At 41.7% G+C, this 17,861-nt stretch overlaps 1 protein-coding gene across 2 annotated transcripts; it reads right to left on the bottom strand.

Moving 5' to 3' along the window:
• Positions 1-246: 246 nt before the first annotated feature.
• ZC3H12D (zinc finger CCCH-type containing 12D) lies at positions 247-14,908 on the bottom strand. 2 transcript variants are annotated; one of them, XM_079971535.1, is made up of 6 exons: positions 14,777-14,908; positions 9,083-9,503; positions 6,355-6,494; positions 4,562-4,796; positions 4,033-4,139; positions 247-2,471 (listed from the first exon to the last, which is right to left on the bottom strand). In XM_079971535.1, the coding sequence occupies exons 2-6, from the start codon at positions 9,382-9,384 to the stop codon at positions 1,444-1,446; spliced, it is 1,812 nt and encodes a 603-aa protein (XP_079827661.1). In that variant the 5' UTR covers positions 9,385-9,503; positions 14,777-14,908; the 3' UTR covers positions 247-1,443. The 2 variants fall into 2 exon arrangements, with proteins under 2 accessions (XP_079827661.1, XP_079827662.1); XM_079971536.1 differs by lacking the exon at positions 14,777-14,908 and adding an exon at positions 10,114-10,338.
• Positions 14,909-17,861: the final 2,953 nt, after the last annotated feature.

Here is a 17,861-nt window from a genome sequence, read left to right as displayed (position 1 = left end):
TATGCTGGCTTCTGTTAAAACATTGGGTTAGCTGAATCCAAGCTATTATGTTTTTAGTAAGGACACACTCTGAGGGGGAAAAGTTAATCTCCCCTCCTCTCCTCTGTGGTCCAGTCTCATTCTGGATCGCTTTCCTCCCTACAGCCCCAGCTATTTCGAAAGCTTTTTAAAAGATGGAGATACTTTGATATATATCTATCACCATATATCTCAAGAGTATCTGAGTCAAATGAAATACACAAGGGGTGTGTTGCTGGTTTGTTTATTTAATTAAAAAGATTTCTAGCCCACCCCTCTACCAATTGGTCTTCAAGGCAGCATATACATAAACTGCTAAAACAATGCAAGAGGAATATATAAAAAACATTTTTAAATGGAGCAAAAGAGCTGCTACTATATTTTGGACCAGCTGCAGTTTCAAAAAACCATTTTAGAGGCAGTCTGATATATACTACATTATAATAATCTAACCTGGACATTACAAACTGTCAAAATGCCACAACTGGAGCACCAGTCAAAGTTGGCAAAAGTTGCTTCTCGTCACAGATGCCACTCAAGCATCCACACAGGACCTTGTTTGCCCAGTTGAGCACGTGTATTCTACGCAAAGCATACTGAAGTGCATTTCTAAACATTACTTGGACATGCCAGAGAGGGTCCCCACCTGCAGGCCCATGCAGAGCTTGTCTGAGGCCCAGGACAGGAGTCTTTTTAGAATAAAGTTACACACTCAAACAAAAAAAGCAACCAGTCCCTGGCAGTGTCCCCCGAGGCCTGGGGCAAGTGTACCCTGCTGCCCCCCCCCCCGCATGGGCCTGCACCCCTATCAGCATTGCCCAACACCACATCCTCAAATATTTAGCTGTATATATTTTTCATCCACATCTTTATCACACTAATGTAACACCAGTATAACCTTGGTAAGGATAAGCTCTACACAGACCTTGGACACAGATAAGAAAAAGCTGAAAGATGGATTTGATAAAGATGGATTTGTTTGTGGAGAAGGGGTTAACTGGAATTTCAACAGATTGTAACAGAGGAGGTTGTGGTGGTGATCTAGAACAGAGTTCTTCAACCTTAAGTCTCTGGCTTACAATTCAAAACATCCCCAGCCAGTTTTGCCAATGGTCAAGGATGTTGGGAGCTGTAGTCTAGGGATGCATGGTTGAAGAACATTGATCTAGGAAAAGCTTTTTGGGAAGTGTGGCATGTGAGTAGTCTCTGGAAAGAACAACACAAACTGGCTAGAGGGAGTGAAGGTCAGGATGTTGCTTGCAATGATGGCAGAAGAGAAATCATGCGGAAGGTAGGGGATGTAGAATACAAACAAATCTCAAGGCCAGCATATAAATACTACTTTCCACTGAGAGACTTGTTCAGGTTGAGCATGAAGGTGAATACTGGAGTCTTTGAATAGGCCATTAACTCCTTTCTTTCTCTCTACCATGGTTTTCTGTTAGGAGATCTGCTATGTAGGGTCCCATGCCATTGAACGAATGGCATTAAGTGTGTTGCATCTACAATATCGGTGTAGGAGGAGGACACAGTTTGCTCTGCCGCATTATATGGGAAACCAAAGTACTGTGCTTGCTGGACATTTGCTTGCTCTCTAGGAAGTGACTGCAGAGTCAAATTCTGCTGGGCCTCAGTACCAGAAGAATGTGTGTAATGGTCTAGTGTGTTGAATGAGCTGGAATCCATAAAAAATACTGGGTTGTAAGATTTGGTCTGCAGATTTCCAGGATATTTCATATCTCCATCCTTGTAGCCTGAAAATGACTCAGCCAAAGAAACCATAGAGCTATGTTGTCCTTCATGTTGGTCCTTCAAGCCATCCCTTAGCAAACTAGAAGGTGTTTGTGAGGTCGGGACTGACACTGCTGCTGTTTGCATTCTGTAACATCCTTGAAAATTACATATTTGTAAGCAAGGGCAATCCCAGCACATACTGTGAGGAGACAGAGATGAAGTCTGGTTGTATTTGAGATAATGATCCCTACGTGGGTCACCCACTATGTCTTCATATTTACCAGGTCCAGCAAGAGTATTTCCAGAGTATTTGCTGGCACTGAGAGACAATGCAGTCAGTTGCTTTGACATGGCCCCTGCCTGATCTTGTTGTAATTCAGTTGATTCAGGCTGCCAGTTGCCTTGATGTATGTTTGTCCAGTCACTTGTTGCATCCCTGTTGTCTTCTCCTTCCCACTGTTGGGGATTACTGTGAAATGTTGCCAAGCTGTGTGCTGAGCTCCTGCCAATAACACTACTGCCGTTAGAACCAGGTAAATGTGATGTATTCCCATCTCTTTTCTTTACTGGATTTGCTCTTGTCTTCTCTTCTTCTGTCCTCTGAGCAAGTGAGTTGGTCTTTGTCTTAGCTCGGAGCTCATCAGCTACAGAGCGATGGTCCCAAGTCAGTCTTTCTGGGTGATAATATTTGCACTTGATGCCATATGTGCATTTCTTGCCTGGGGGGGGGGGAACAGAGCAGATAATTTGCTAAATACATGTTCAGTGGGATACAACACAGGGTCGTGGAAGCATGCCTGCACAGCAGATAAAAGCCTGTTGGATGCTTTTGAGCTTTTCAGTTTATAGAACAATTAATATTAACAGAGAATGGTATGTTTTTCAGAAACTCATGTCATTGGCTGCTCTGGGTATGCCCAGAGTATTCTGATACTTCATCTTTGTATCAGAAGGGCCATTCAGCCCCTTTGTGGCCATTGCCAGAACAGCACGCTTCTCCTAACTTGAGGATAGTTTTGCACGTGCAGTGAGAATGTGGCATGTATATTTCTCACACTGTGTGGTAATTCCTGCTATGCAAAGAAGGTACAACATGTGAAATGTGGGTTTCAAACCACAGGCTATTGTTTCACTTGGAAGACATGCAGAAGCGTATCATAATGCTTTGCTCAATAATAAACCCCCGTGTTCAATCTGTATGGTGAGATTCACTAGAAGGTCACTAGCAGGAGATAAAACAGCAGTTTTAGCACCCCTCCAACTGAGTTTTAGCACCCCTCCAGCTGAGAGCCTTCCCTTCAGTTACCAGCAACAATCACAGGAGCCGTTGGAGGGAGAGGAAGCTGCAGAACCTTCCACTGTGCTTAGATCCAGCTCCATGACCTGCTGAAATCTAGAACTAAGAGCTAGTGTCTGAATTTGTTATGTTCCTCTACTCTTTTGTTCTCTCTGCTTCTTATTTTCTTTCTCTTTTGCCAATTAATTTTTGATATTTAACAAATTAACACCAAACTAATTCAAATTTAGTACAAATCTCTTTTTATGCCCTGTCTTTTATGTAATTGTTACTGTCAGGCTTGCAGTCTTAGTATTGACCTCTGTAACCCACTCTAGGAGTCTTTTTTTTTGCTGAAGAGCAGGGTGAAAATACTTTAAATAGACAAACAAATTTAGAGTGGGGGAAAGTAACTATTACATCGCATACCACCTGCTGTCTTTTGCAATGAAATGGGGGAGTACTTGCAATTGTTTTTAAGGTGGCAAAAAGTTGTGGCTTGCACACCTGCTTTATGTGCTTCTGTTGTCACCTCTGTTGAAATATTTGTGAGCTCCGGAAGTTGAGGGAGCCTGAGCATTTCTGCATGAGGTTGATGGACATGTTCCCCATTTGGATTTTACACTGAAAACATGAAAAGCAGGTGCATGAATCACCCACCAGAGGAATTAGAATTGCATGAGGGAGAGCTGGGATGAGCACACTAGGTGCATTTCCCCACTGCTTTTCTCACCATTCTCCACAAATTAGAGGCAAATGTCTGCAATGGAGGCAAAAATAATGTGTGGCGTCTACATGAGTAGGGAAGTTTCCCCACTTTGGAATTTCTCTCCAACTTGAGTGGAGCAAGCGTGTATACATCTGCTCTCCTTGGTTGTATGAGAGATTGGAATGTCTGAATAACACTCATGTCTTGGTTCTTTCTCTAGAGCCTCAAGTTAATCTCCCTGTGGATCCCACTAGGGAGGCAGATAAAACTGTGAATGGCATTAAACAAAACCTACCATAAGGACAGAGCTGCCATTTTGGCTCGGGAATCTGTGGCATTTTGCTGAGAAAGCTGTCAAGAGAGGGTCCATGCCGGCCTAAGGGATCATCAGGAGGCATAAATCTAAAAAGGAAATGATCACAGTTTATTGGACAAACATCACCATATTTTCTGAATTGTATTTTAAGTTTACTGAAGGAATTCTTAGCAAAGAAGATTTGCACCATGTACACAGTTCCTCCACTGATGGGAAGATAGGTAGCATCTTATATCTAGCTGTATTAACTAGATAAAAAATGGGCAGAATTAACAATCTGTGGCAACATAGCTACATACAATTAAGTTACTTTTTTGGTTATGGCCAAGGTTACAAATATGTGTACGAACAGATGCCAAGAAAATGTCTTAAAGGATGCCTTTTCAAAAAGCTAAGTACTTTCCCCCCTTAATGTAATGAGAACTGCAGCTGACCATACTAAGGTTCAGTTTCACTCAGATACGTGACCCAAGGTGAAATAATATTTGCAAATAGGCCAGTCTCTTACTTGTCATTGACAAAGGAGTACATCAGTAGTCGCTGTTCAATGAACCATTTCCACTCAGGATTTTCATTCTGCAGGTCCCGAAAGTTATCGTTCGAAACAATGATTCCATCTTGCTCATACGCCAGTTTAACTATGTACCGATCATCATAGCATACCAGCCTTTTGCCTTTCATTCTGCGGGATGGTGTGTACACAAGAATTGCTTCCTTTGCAAGTTTTTCAAGAACATGCTGATCTATGTAAAAATAAGAGAAGTGAATTAAGCAAAAAAAAAGAATATCCCAAACAGAAGTTTGGAATAAGAACACCACCACAAATCATGCAGGGAATCCTCAAAAATGTGCTTAAAGGTTTCTCCATTCAAGTCACTATATTAGTAACTAACAGCAGAATCAGCTGCTCAAATTAAATTTAATTATTTGGATTCAATCCATTTTAATTCCATTGATTTCAGTGTAACTGGAATGTGAACTGGTCTGTAAATTACTTGATTAAATTTAAAGAGGGCCAGAACTCCACAATGTGGATTTTGCATGTTCAGCACTTAATAAACTGGACCAATCAAGAGCTCAAGTTGGCTTGTGGTAGGAGTGATGTCATCAGAGTAAAATGGTCAATTAATACCTGAGCTCTGCTCTAATCTGCACAATCAGTGATCTGATCTACCAGTTAATAAGCACAATTCAGGTCTACATTATCACCTTTCACTAGAGTGAGTTGGCTTGTGGTCCCAAGACAATAAAGCAGGTCATCAGTTTATGGAACAGACGGGAAGAGAACTAGGTGAATTACAGTGGTGCAGTTGAGGATGATGCATATAAATCTAAAAAATAGTTTGCTGTTCACATAGTAAGAGTAGACCTTAACTTTGGGAAGCATAACATTCCACTATGAGTTGGAATTCATTTCTACAGGGATAAGCATAGACAGATAGGTTGAAACAAATGCCACTGACATGGGTGAGGATCTTCAGCTCATGAATCAAATACAACCCTCCTGGCTTCTCTTTCTGGCTCTTGAAATTCTCCTCCAACCATAACCTTCACCTTCCTTAAGTGTTTTTTTGTATGTTTGTAGAATCATATTGCTTTGGGCTATGCAAGAGTCACATCGGTTGCTCTGAGACTTTTTCTTCTGGACTAACCCACTACTGGCATGTGGCCCCTGGAAGGTTGTCCATGAGGAAATGTGGTCCTTGGTTCCCTTGTCACTCTGTAGTCTAAAAATCACTTCCTCCATAACCATCCTTTAATGTTTTCATGTTATTAGTTAATGTGTTAGCTATTGAGCACCTGCAACATCCATGTGAATTATGGAAATACATAATGTGATATTCTTTCTTTTTTCTTTTTACCAGTGCCAGAGGGAAGAAAGGATGTTTTCATTCATGAGCTGCTAACCCTAGCCATTGACCTGGAGTCTCGTACATCTCAATATTAGTGTTAGAAACACAAGGCAGAAAAAGATGCCAGGCTATTTGTAGGAGACATTTTTGTTGGGGAGACAGAATGAAAGTGATTGGCTCTCTTGCACTCTTTAAGCAATACAGCAAAGATTTGAAAGAAAAATATTTAAATACCGTACATCAAAGTCTGTGTTTATAACAGAAAATAATTCAGTTGTATCTACTCTATTTTGCCCATCTTATTCTCCTAGACCAGCCTTGGCAGAGTTTTCCAAAGCACACCTGTTTGCACCAACTCCTGTGGGATGTGTCTGAACTAGGAGCCAAAATGGTGACCTAATATTTTGCAAGCTTTTATATCTAAAATATGTACGGGAGGCATGCCTACCTGTAATGGGGTTATCAAATCGGCTTGGTTCCTTTCTCCATGATGGGACAAAGACCTTGATATATTGATGACCTCTCTGTTTGAACCAGTCCACCACCAGCTGAATTCCCAAGCATGAAAACACTTCCTTATTTCCATGACTGAAAAAAAGAAAAGAAAAGACAGAGAGACTGAGAGAAAGGAAGTATGTTTCAGGGTCAGAAAGTCTTGCTGCTTTTTGACAGTTTCTGCCTATGATATCTGCTCAGTTTACATGTGTTCTAGTATTTTGTATCATTGATATTCTGTAGGTATGTCTCATGAAAATGTGAGGGCCCTGCTGTTCAGAAGTCACCTTGGAGAATGATGAGTCAGAGCTAGATTCTTTATCACGGCAAATCAGCTCAGAAATATATGTAGGTGGAGGAAATTAAATAGGCAAGGATATTAAATAGGCAAGGCATGGAACCAAGTACAGTACAGGGATGAATGAAATTTCTAAAGTAATTTTACTTCAGCCTCTACCATCATCATCATTTAATTTGTATGATGTCTTTCCATAGTTAAAATGATGCTCAAGGTGGCTGACAACATGACAAAATTTACATAGTTAGAAACATAACAAAAAGTGACAAACAACACATCATTAAGTGTACAACCAAATTCAACAATTTTCCACATAAATCATAATGAGGTCTAAAAACAAAAATTAACATCAAGAACAACAACAAAAATCCCAACAAAACACCCTAAACAATGCCACAGCCCAAGAGTCTATTCAGTTGCTTTTTTGACTGGATTCAGTCAGGGCCATGCTCTCCCAGGCCAGGTGCACTGGACTTTATGGTCACCAGACTTAAATGCTAATCTAAGCCAGCATCCTTATTACCTCTCTATCAAAGAGATTCTGCATGATCATAGAGTTGCCACCCCCAGGATTGTTGTCCTAGGTTGTTTCCCTTGCCTACCTATAGGAACAATTCTAAAATCATTGACTCTCATACGCAGGTCTGTGAGTTTATCTGAAACTGAACTCCACCCACAAAAGAAATAAACCTTGCAGTTGTTTACCAGGATAAAAAGAGGTGAGCCATTGATTTTATTGGCATTTGTTTAATCTTTCAGCAGCCTGTTGAGTATGAAAACAAAGAAGTTTAATTTAGTTTAGGGCAACAGTATCCAACCTAGTCCAAAATATTTGGAGGGCACCAACTGCTTTAGGGCTTCCTGTCCCTGGATACTTGATCATTTAACAGCCATCACAAGATATAAAAAAAGGACAAGGCAAAATGGAAAGTGTTAATAGTGGGAAGCCAGTAGTGGAGTTTGTGCCTCTAACAGCGATACTACAGGGGCAGGTTGTTGGTAGCTGAAACAGAAGTCACAGTGGCCCAGTTCATGTGCTATAGTATCATGAATGCAGCAATACAGGAAGGAGCTAAGTGGCTCATGAACAGTAAGCCATGGTTTATGGTCTATTATGATGTGCAGACACAGCCAAAATCTGCATAATTAAGGAGTAAATGAATACTTAGCCATAAAAAATTAAAATTAATATATCCATTATATGCCAATTGTGCTGCCAAGCTTTCTCAAAAGAATCATGGAGATTGTAGTTTGGAGCAGGTGATGAGGTTTCTTTGTTAGGAATCCCCAGTCCACTTTATAGAACTGCAATTCCTAGGAATCCTTGGGAAATTGGCATCATTGTTGAACTAAGGTTGCAAGCCTAACCCTGCTAGTCTGCACTGAATTCAGAAGGATTGACTTCTGAGTAGACATGGTTAGGATTATGCTGTAATTTAAGTCTGTGGAAGAGATATACCTCTTAGGGAGTTCCTGTTTGGGAAGCAGAATTCTAGCATGCTAAAGAGATTGGTTGCATGTGTGCTTAATATGCAGACACAGCCAAGCCAATCTGTTTGTCCCTCTCTTCACATTTCCCCTTAAATGCAGCTCTTGCAGCTATTCCCTGTCACCATCAATCAACCTCTGGCTTTATCATCAGGAAGTCGGCCGTTTGTATAGAGGCCTGTTACCATAACAAATAACTCTTATCTCCTTCTGGAGAACATAATTTTGCATCAAAGCAGTCAGCGGCACAGCAACTTCCTCATGTGCAAACTTCTGCATGGCTTACTTCAAAGGGATGAGAGAGATGAGATGCATGCCAGTTTGGGAAAATGAGGCAAATGGGATAGTTCACACATGCATGCTTATCTCTTGCTTGATGGCACATGCTTGTATGAATGTGCCATCATCGATCAACCACCCCAAGAGAAGAACTTTCAGATCACCTCATCGCTCCAAACATGATGCAAATCAGTTATTCGGTTCACTTGGAAATGGGGGTGATGCTCCTCTGAACCCCATAGTGCACGGGTGTCAAACAGAAGGCCCGCGGGCCGAATCCGGCCCGCCAGACCTCGTCATGTGGCCCGTGTAGCCGCCGCCGGCCGCCAGCCTTCACCTTTTATTCTCGCTTTTTTTTTTTCACACAAGAAAGCCACCTCTTCAGCGCATGCATGGCAGCCTACAAGCCAGAGAACGTCTGCCCTCTAGCGGCGCCGGCCGTTCTAAACTGCTGATGTGGCCCCCGATGAATTTGAGTTTGACACCCCTGCCATAGTGCATTTCCCATACCTTAGGTGTCCCATCTTATATCTACGGACAAGGTTTGGCTTGCACCACAGGGCAAGCTTAAGAAACAGAGAAGTCGCCGAGATAACAAAATGAAAAAGATGCTTGCCTCATAGCAACATTGCTGCCATCAATCACAACAGCTCTCAAGACACTGGAGGGATCATTTCCTTCCTCAGTAGACTGTCTGGAAAGTGGCAAAGGCCTGCATGATCCATGGGCAGGAGGGGTGGGGTGAAAACTTGGTGTCCAGTTCTCTGGCTCCTGAGGCCTGCTGCCTGCCTGAACCAACTCTTGTAGCAAATCGTTCTCTGAGGCGTCTTGACCTAGTTTCTCCAGCACTTGGCGGACTTGCTCCTTTCCATAGCCCAACTTGTGGAAAAATTCCAGCTTGCTCTGTTGCGCTTCCATTTCTTCTCCAAAGATAGGAAACTCACAGGGGCACTTTAAAAATGGAGACCCTCCTGTGGTTTCGTGTGTGCTTGTTTGATGGCAGACTTCCAGTCAATGGTCCAACGCAGCCAGTTCAGCTTTAGAGAGGAAACAAAACGAAAACACTCATTTAGTGATTTGTTGTTTAGTAAATACTAAAGATAGCAACCTTCCTTAGTCTTCAAAGTATGAACCATGTATCATTTAATGGATAATAAGCAGCTGTCATGGACTTGGAGAACGCTTGTCTGATTCCCTCCATTTATTGATGTATGCTTTTTTAAAAAGACAGTGTTTTTATAAATTATAATAAACAAGTAGTTACATCAGTATGTTGGCAGGATTTTGCAAGTAACATTAATATATCAATTAAACTTTTAAAAATAAAATATTCTATTTTATGTGTCCCTCCTGTTGCTAGCTTGCTGTTGAGCTAACAGATATTCCTGACTGGTGCAATTATGCACATTTTATGTGGATTAAATGATGCAGAGTTCCAAAATATTCCTGTTCTTAGAGACTTCAGCCCCCTTTTTCCTAATACTAGGGAGGAGTAATTTGCACCTTGAGAAGAATTAACAGTAAGTTGCCTTTCTAAAGCCAAAAGGGAGGCCATAAGGTTTAGTTTTCTGTTAAGAAAAGCTCATGAGGACATTTGAGAACCCTTGCTGCACAGAGCTCAGTTCATATCAGCTGCCTTTGACTTACCAAAAGACTCCAGCCTTTCTTCTGATATTCTGAGCACAAATGATCTCTTATTAAATATACCCCCTGGACAACCAATATTCGTCAGAACAGCAGGTATGTTCCTAAATAGGTGTGCAAGAGTGACGTACGCACAAGCCTATACATATGTGCATACGCACAAGCAGCTCAGGCTTATCTCTGATTGTAACATCCCAAAACAACGTAACTGAGGGATTGCACTTCTGCAGTGTGGTTAGTAAAATACAGATATCATCTCTCTTAGTTTGTGAAGCGGCTTCAAATGCCGCAAGTGCTTAGTAATTAACAAATATTTTAAGCATTGAAAAACAAAAACAAATTCTGCCCAGCTTGTTGTGGTTATTCAGTTTCTTTGAGGATGGCTGGTCTGTGCTGGATTTTTTGGTTGTTGTTTTTTTGTATGACTACCACTGTTCATAATTGGAAGGGATGAGGTTATGAAACAGGATAAATACTTTACTTGTGGCATTTTTTGGGGGGGCAGCGGATTTACCTCCAAATGATGCCACCATGCACCCCTAATCTCATCAACTGCAATGCTTTGTGACTGAGGGTGAAACACCTGTATGATGGGGTCCAGCATTATCATGGAATTCAGGCTGCTACGGTGGTGACATTGTGCCCTAGAGTCACTCTGGGGAAGCCACTGCAATTCTGTCTGTTCAGCATCATCTTGGAGATTTGTCTCACCACTACCAGCAACAGAAAGTTTTAATAGACAATGAAAAGAAAACTGGGGCTCATCTTATACACGGGTAGTGCTGAGGGATGTTTTCTTAATTTGGAGTCCCTAAAAATAGAGGGCGTCTTATACATGGGGGTGTCTTATACATGGAAAAATATGGTATGTAATATCTACCTACCTCTAGGTATTGTATAACTCGGTGTTTCCCAAACTTTGGTCTCTCCAGCTTTTTTTTTAACTACAGTTCCCATCAACGCTGACCACTGGTCCTGCTAGCTAGGGATGGTGGGAGTAGATCAAAAACAAACACAAGTTTGGGAAACACTGGCATAACTAAACACTAATAGCGATTGCAGCTACTTATTCAAAGGCTTTATCAAATGGCAGCCTCACAGGGTGAGAGCCAAACTACATGTCAAATGCGTATTTTGACCTTGCAAGTCTGATTTTTCTTTTTAAAATAGCAACCTTGAGTAGGGGAGGCATTAGGGTTTGGTGGAGTATGTGTGTGTGTAAAAAAAAACCCAGCCAGCAGGTGGGTTGCACCAGCAGCAATGGCAGATGCCCAATGCATATAAATCCCCTGAAGCTGCTATTTACATTGGGCAGTTGCCATTGCTGCTAATGTCTGCACTGACCTACAATCGCTTTCAGAGCACCATTCACAGGGTCATTGCCCTGCTTGTATCTTCACCAAATATGCTCCCCAATGTTCGAGGGTTGTTGTTGTTGTTTGACAGTTCTGACAAAGGATGACGTCTGATTTAGACCAGCAGCTGCAACAGTACATCAGATGTTGCCAAAGCAACTTTAAAATGACACAGAAAGGGTGAGCTCCTTATCTTCTTTGCAAAGAGGCTTGCACACGCGAGCTGTGTGCTGCGGTTTCCTTCTGGCCTGTAGTGTTTCCAGCACAAAACCGGAGCCTAGCAGGGGGAAGAGCTACCAGACTGCTCAACTCACTACCTGGCTTCTAACACATGCCTAATAGCAACGGGTGTGTGCACCTCTACACATTACTAACTGCAGAGGAGCTGAATCCATCCAGCTCTGCTCCAGCCCTTGGAGAAAAAGCTGCCTCATTTAAAAAATGAACCAAAACAGATAAAAATGCTTCCACTGGGCATGCAACTAGCCTTGGGGGCATAATAGGCATTGTTCACTCAACATTTTACACTCCCTTTCCTATTATCTAGAGGCTTAGGAAGGGGGCTGCAGTGAGTGCGGTCCGCCTCGGGTGTCATGACTGAGAGGAGTGACAAAATGGCAGGTGAGTGGGCAGCACACCTCGTGCCCAGTAGCAGCAGCTCTTCTGACCCAGCAGCAGAGAGCAGCCCTCCTCAGCCGTGGCGAGGCGCACCCGGCTGCAGCAGCTCCATTGCCGGGTCATGTCTGACCCAGCTGCAGAGAGCAGGAGGAGAGTGAGCAACAGCTTCCCTGCCACTCTCCTACCCTGAACTGTGGCATGCGGGAGGGCACCCTTTGCGCCCCGCCCCCCTCGGGAGCGCGCCCTGCCCTGGGCAGTGTGAGCATATGTTCTGCCTCTGCCTTTAATTGATTCACCTGTCTGCCAGGATAAGCTGGTCAACCTCTTTCCCCCCCACCTGGAGCCTTGGGATGTGGGAGAGGGAAAGCTGTGGGAAATCTAATGCCATGCTTAGGTTTGTGTGTGCTGTGATTAAGACAGCACTCAGTCCAATCAGTCAAGAGAGGAACTGCAAAAATTAACTGCTTAAAAATTACTTTGTTTTTTTTAAAAAAATAATATTTTATTTGGTTTTACAGAAGAAAAGGAAAAAAAAACTTTAACAAACCAACAATAATCAACAAAAATCACAAAAATACAAAAAAGAGAAAACATAAAAAAGAAAATTTTAACATAAAAAAACCCTCTTTCAAATTTATAGCCTTCAAAACCTTATTTCCCTTACTTCCACCCGCCTTCCTTTCTTGTATTCCAGTTAGAAATTAATTCAGCAAGTTCCTTCATTGTTCGTTTTCATCCTTTATCCCTCCCTTTATACTTTTACTTATCTTAGTCACTAGAACCCCTTCGTTTCATTTTCATTGTCCTCAGCATTCATATATTTTACAATATTTTTGTAAATAGACTTTAAACTTCTTCCAATCCTCTTCCACCTGTTCATCTCCTTGATCTCGGATTCTGCCAGTCATCTCAGCCAGTTCCATATAGTCTATTACTTGCATCTGTCATTCTTCCAAGGTGGGTAAATCTTGTGTCTTCCAGTGCTTTGCGATGAGTATTCTTGCTGCTGCAGTGGCATACATAAAAAAAGTTCTATCCTTCTTTGGCACCAATTGGCCGACCATGCCCAGGAGAAAGGCCTCTGGTTTCTTCAGGAAGGTATACTTAAATACCTTTTTCAGTTCATTATAAATCATTTCCCAGTACGCCTTAATCCTTGGGCATGTCCACCAAAGGTGAAAGAATGTTCCTTCAGTTTCTTTACATTTCCAACATTTATTATCGGGCAAATGGTAGATTTTTGCGAGCTTGACCGGGGTCATGTACCACCTATATATCATTTTCATAATATTCTCTCTTAAGGCATTACATGCCGTAAATTTCATACCGGTGGTCCACAACTGTTCCCAGTCAGCAAACATAATGTTATGACCAACATCTTGTGCCCATTTTATCATAGCAGATTTTACCGTTTCATCCTCAGTATTCCATTTCAACAGCAGATTATACATTCTCGACAATATCTTAGCATTGGGTTCTAACAGTTCTGTTTCCAACTTTGATTTTTCCACCTGGAAGCCATTTTTCCTGTCCAGATTATAGGCCTCTCTTACTTGAAAGTAATGTAACCAGTCTCGCACCTTATCTTTAAGTTTCTCAAAACTCTGCAATTTCAATTTGTCTCCCTCCTGCTCCAAAATTTCCCAATATTTTGGCCATTTAGATTCCATATTAAGTTTTTTCAAGGCCTTTGCTTCCATAGCTTAAAAATTACTTTGAATCAGGGAGATCAATCTGTGAAAGAATAAATGTTTAATATTGAGGATGTATCAGTCAAGCTGGTGGTGAAGTGAAGGACAGATTAACTGAAACAATTACTAATTACTGTTGATTATGAAAAACTCAGGTTTTACACTTTTGCCCATCAAGGGTTATGCCATAATTATAAAAGTGTTAACTTTTATGGTGCTACACCCTTGATTTTTTTTTTTTTTTTTGTCCACAACAGCCTAACATGGCTATCCACTTAGAAATGGTTACTTTCTATGGCCATTTCCTATCCTTGGCTCTCCCATCAGTGTTTTCTTCCTTACTGTTGAAAATGAGGTAAGTTCCTGGTTAAAGGGCATGGTGTTTGAGTGTGTGTGTGTGTGTGTGTGTGTGTGTGTGTGTGTATGCATGCATGCATGCATGCATTCAAGTTACTGTAGACAGTGCTGCATAATACAATAGCAACATAACACCTTGAGCTGAAACTCTCCCCCTTTTATTAATCTAGCTCCTAGTTTTAATGAACAGTAGCTGCCAATGGCACAATGCCACAGGTTCCAGGCAGGGAAAGTAAATATGAGTGTCTCTCACTTTCTGTTTTCCCTTGCAGTTGAAAGTGTGCAAAGCCACAGTTTGGTTTTGCCTCCTATATGTTTCAGCAAGAGCTTTCTGATCAGAAGTAATGTTATCGAAAGGACATAGCACACGAGAATGCAGTTTTGAATCCTTCAAGACGGAACAGTGCCTTGAAGATGGACCTTTTGACCTACAGAACCTCATCCCCAATTCCCTACGACTCAGTGGTAAAAAGCACTCTGCCTATGCTTGCAAGGATTATATTGGAAGGGCAGGAGACATACATGGCAAACATTACAACAAGTGGGGCAAGGTCCAAACCCTGGTTCACACTAAGCTCTGCTTTGCTTCACTAACCCATCCAAGTGCATTTGCTAAACATGTTGAAAAAAATAGTTGGTACTCACAATGAAGTGCAATGCCTTCCCTCAGAGACCAGAGAAATGTGAGGCTGGATGGGCCATCGCTGTTATCCAGCAGCTCATTCAGCGGCTACAGTGCATTTGCAATTCTATTCTCTCCAGGAAATGTTGCCTGTTTTTCAAGGCACATTGTTATTGGTGCCAACTGAAAGTGCAATGTGCAAACTGCAACTCATTTCATGGGAACATTTTTACTTCCTTAATTGGGTATCTCATAAAATTTAACTCGTTAGACTTTGCTTTTGCAAAATGAGGCAAGGAGAGGGGTGTGTCAGGACAAAGGCCATAGCCATTTGGTGATAAGTACAGATATGGTTTATAAAAGCACGTTATCTTTTATTGGAACAACCTTTCTTAGCGTAAGCATATACAGAATTTTGTGTCACACAGAACTTTTCATTGATTGTGTTCGAGCATTCAATTAAAAATGGTAAACATGGGGGGGAGGGGTTTCAGTGTTTGAAACTCCCATTGTTCTAGGCGCCTTTTGTGACAGGGAATTTCATTAGTGCAAGTGGTTTCTGAGCTCTGGGCACAGTACTGCACCTAAGATTTCAGATTAAAACTGCAGAGTGGAAGGAAAGGAGGAACTTTTTCTGCCTCCCCACTTCCAGCTACTCTCTGAAGATTAGAGACCCTCTTAAGAATATAAGGGGGTAGGCAGGAGGACTTGACTATGTGAAGAATGAACATAATATTTTAGCTGCAGTTCACTCATTTTCAGCTTTATATTCTTGTTATAAAAAAGCGCACCTAGACATGCTGTTGTTGTGCCAATAACCTAGATTTAAGGTGCCATTTAGCTCCTAGCTTTCCTATCTGTTTCTAACACTGTTTTTTTCTATTACTATTGAGAGTTCTCCACTACAGATTTAGCCATGCACCTTAGAGTCTGCACCTCTTTAAAAAACAAAAACTGGTCACAGACCACTTTCTGTACTCTCCAAGAGGAAAAGCAGAGGTCCACAGCTAGCAATATCAGAAGCTGTGTAAGCTCACTACATAGTCCTGTGGATCCCAGATGTTGGAAGCAATCAAGTGGTAGAAGAACCCAGGCTTCAGTGTGCTGCAAAATGAGAAACCTTACAAGATATTTTGAAATGGAATTGTGAATATTTCAGTACTTTGGAAGCAAAATTAACTCACACACACCTAGCCCCTACAAATGTCATGGCCTAGCATTAAGCTGGTTTGGTTTCTCATGAGAAGCACATTAAACCCCTTTTGGAACTCCCACTGAAGGAAAACCCACCAGATCCCTTTGCTGCTGCTAGTTAAGGACATGGCAGAAAACCAGTCTGCTTAGGAAGGCAGTTGGCAAGTGAAGGCTTTTAGCTGCTAGACTGCCCTGATGAATCTGTTTCAGTTTTAAGTGTTTTAACATTACAGTGGTACCTCGGGTTACAGACTCTTCAGGTTAGACTCTGCTAACCCAGAAATAGTACCTCGGGTTAAGAACTTTGCTTCAGGATGAGAACAAAAATTGTGCAGCAGCGGTGCAGTGGCAGCGGGAGGCCCCATTAGCTAAAGTGATGCTTCAGGTTAAGAACAGTTTCAGGTTAAGAATAGTCCTCCGGAACGAATTAAGTTCTTAACCCGAGGTACCACTGTATTGTGTTATCTGAGTATAAGCTGGTGTGCGAGTCTTCCCCTCCAGTTAAAAAAAGAGATCTTAAGGAAAAAGGGATTGAGGGGGATGAGATTTCTGAAAACGTACGTTTGTGTCTTGGTATCACCCAAATGTTATGGATTTCCAGCTCCCACCAGCCTTATGCAGCAAGGCGAAAGGTCAGAGATTATGAAGAAGAGGAGTTTGGACTTGATATCCCACCTTTCACTCCCCTTAAGGAGTCTCAAAGCGGCTAACAATATCCTTTCCCTTCCTCCCCCACAACAAACACTCTGTGAGGTGAGTGGGGCTGAGAGACTTCAGAGAAGTGTGACTGGCCCAAGGTCACCCAGCAGCTGCATGTGGCGGAGTGGGGAAGTGAACCCGGTTCACCAGATTATGAGTAAACCACTCTTAACCATTATACCACGCTGTCTTGGTGTTGTAGTCCAAAAACATCTGGAAGACAGTAGGTTGAGGAAGTCTGGTCTAGAATGCTAAAAACTGTTCTCTCTCTTTAATAGGTAGGAACTGTCTGCCATGCATGGGAAGCTCATATTGGAGGAATAGCTTTCACCTGGAAAGCTTCACTTCTGTAAAGATTTTTTTCTACAAAAACACTGGCAGCACATCTTTACAAAATATAGTATTTCAGGCACAGGGAGCTTGTGCTGGAAAATTAAAAAGAATGTGGGAGTTTATGAAAGCTACAGCACAATCCCATGCCAGGTTACAAAGCAGCAAATCCCACAGTATTCAATGGGTCTTCCACTCAAATCAATATAGAATTACAGCCTCTCTTGTCCAGGGAGGAAAAAACCCCATATATTCCTAAGCAAGAATGCATTACCGAGATAACATTTAAAAAACAGCTTAGTTACATCTCAGCCTTTGAGAGATCTGCATATACATTACTGGCTTGTTCTTTTAATACATAACAGAGAAATATAGAGCATCTAAAAAAGAAAAAGATAAACACGTGGCAAAACTAACGTCAGTCCTCCCTCCAAGTATTTTATACCTTGGGTTGTGGTTTAATAAGCATTTCCTTTCTATACTGGCTTGGTTTTGCATGCAGCAACAAGTTCTGCTGGCTGTTTCAACTCAGACATTTCTTGTTTGTAACACTATGTTAGCTTTCTGCAGTAAAGGGGGGTTAATTACAATATTGAAGGCAGTAGAGAGAAACTAAATAGCCCTACTCTGTAAATTGTACCTGGTGGTGGTTGTTGTTTTTAACTTTAATAATTTATAGCATGGTGAAACGCAACTGTTTGTGAAATGTTCTAAGCTGAAATTTTCTTGGACTAAGCCAATCACCAGCAGGGCATGACTTGGTCTCTGTTTTCACTGCTACATCTTCTCAAATGAGATATTGTACCTTCTCTAATTCTGTTGTTGGCTTCTGAAGAAAGGATTCTTTTCTCATACCCTCTAAAGTGACATACAGAAACTTCGATG

This window comes from Podarcis cretensis (assembly GCF_951804945.1).
Source record: "Podarcis cretensis genome assembly, chromosome: 3".
Taxonomy (NCBI): Eukaryota; Metazoa; Chordata; class Lepidosauria; order Squamata; family Lacertidae; genus Podarcis; species Podarcis cretensis.
This window is presented reverse-complemented; position numbering and strand designations above follow the sequence as displayed.